Source organism: Apaloderma vittatum, unplaced genomic scaffold (genome assembly GCF_000703405.1).
Source record: "Apaloderma vittatum isolate BGI_N311 unplaced genomic scaffold, ASM70340v1 scaffold27396, whole genome shotgun sequence".
Lineage (NCBI taxonomy): Eukaryota > Metazoa > Chordata > Aves > Trogoniformes > Trogonidae > Apaloderma > Apaloderma vittatum.
Genome location: NW_009721688.1, coordinates 10194 through 11133, shown reverse-complemented (window position 1 = coordinate 11133; position 940 = coordinate 10194). Strand labels below are relative to the sequence as shown.

Below are 940 nucleotides of genomic sequence, written 5' to 3'. Positions count from 1 at the left end.
GGATAACATCTTTGCAGACTTGGTTGGGAACTGGTTGGATCTGCCGGAGCTGGATAAGAAAGGGGAGAAGAGCGAGGCGTCCCTCCCCACAAGCAGGTCCCAGGAGCTCTGCAGGAAGTTCTCCCTCACGGCCAACATCTTCAAGAAGTTCCTGAGAAGCGTCCGGCCCGATCGAGACAGGCTTCTCAAGGAGAAACCTTGCTGGCTTCCGCCTGAAGATAAACAGCCCGAAATTTCTAAGAGATCCAAAAAGATGAACAAACTTAAAGGGACATTTTACTTTCCGCTTCATGGGAACATCCAGAACCATCACGGCAAAGCGGAGAGGTGCTCGAAGGCAGAAAGCAATAGCGAGAAACCCAAAATTGGCACCAAGAAAGTCCATGAGACCATAGACTGCACCCAGTCTGGGTTTGACATCAACACAGCTGTTTGGGTCTGAGTTTGTCAGTGTTCTCTGCTCTGAGGAGCATCTGTTTCACACTGGAGAGGAGCTGGAGGCCCCACACTTCTTCTCAGGAGACCCTCGAGCTCCCAGCAAGGACTGAGCTGAAAGAGGAGTCCTCTGCAACATGTACTGCTGGCTCCAGCTGCCTGTGGCAGCCTGAGCAGCAGTCGATGCAGCCACACATGGCGAGGTTTTTGGGGACTGGTACTTGCAAAAATAATCAGAATTTTTAGCAGCTTTAGGGTGAGCGGTGCCACAGACTACTGGCTCCTGGCTTACGATAGCCACTGTGGGCCCATTCCCTCCTCTCTGGTTAAAATAATTGCAGCACAAAATTCACCGTGTGCATGTGTGTGTATGAGTGTGCAAATATATATATAGTTTTTTAAGAAAAAAAAAACCCTATTCCTGCTTGTGTGCACTTAAAATTGGGTTATAAGCTAGGCAGTTCAAGGATACCTGAAGCACTTGTTATTTAAATGGAAAGAAATA

At 48.5% G+C, this 940-nt stretch overlaps 1 protein-coding gene across 1 annotated transcript in view; it reads left to right on the top strand.

The window, feature by feature from the left end:
• The window catches only part of FAM212B (family with sequence similarity 212, member B), a gene marked incomplete at its 5' end in the record, with an annotated part of 1169 nt that extends 727 nt beyond the window's left edge, over positions 1-442 (top strand). Inside the window, one exon of the mRNA XM_009871502.1 lies at positions 2-442. Coding sequence (XP_009869804.1) covers positions 2-442 — 441 coding nt within the window. The remainder of the gene's footprint in view (position 1) is intronic.
• Between the last annotated feature and the right edge of the window lie 498 nt (positions 443-940).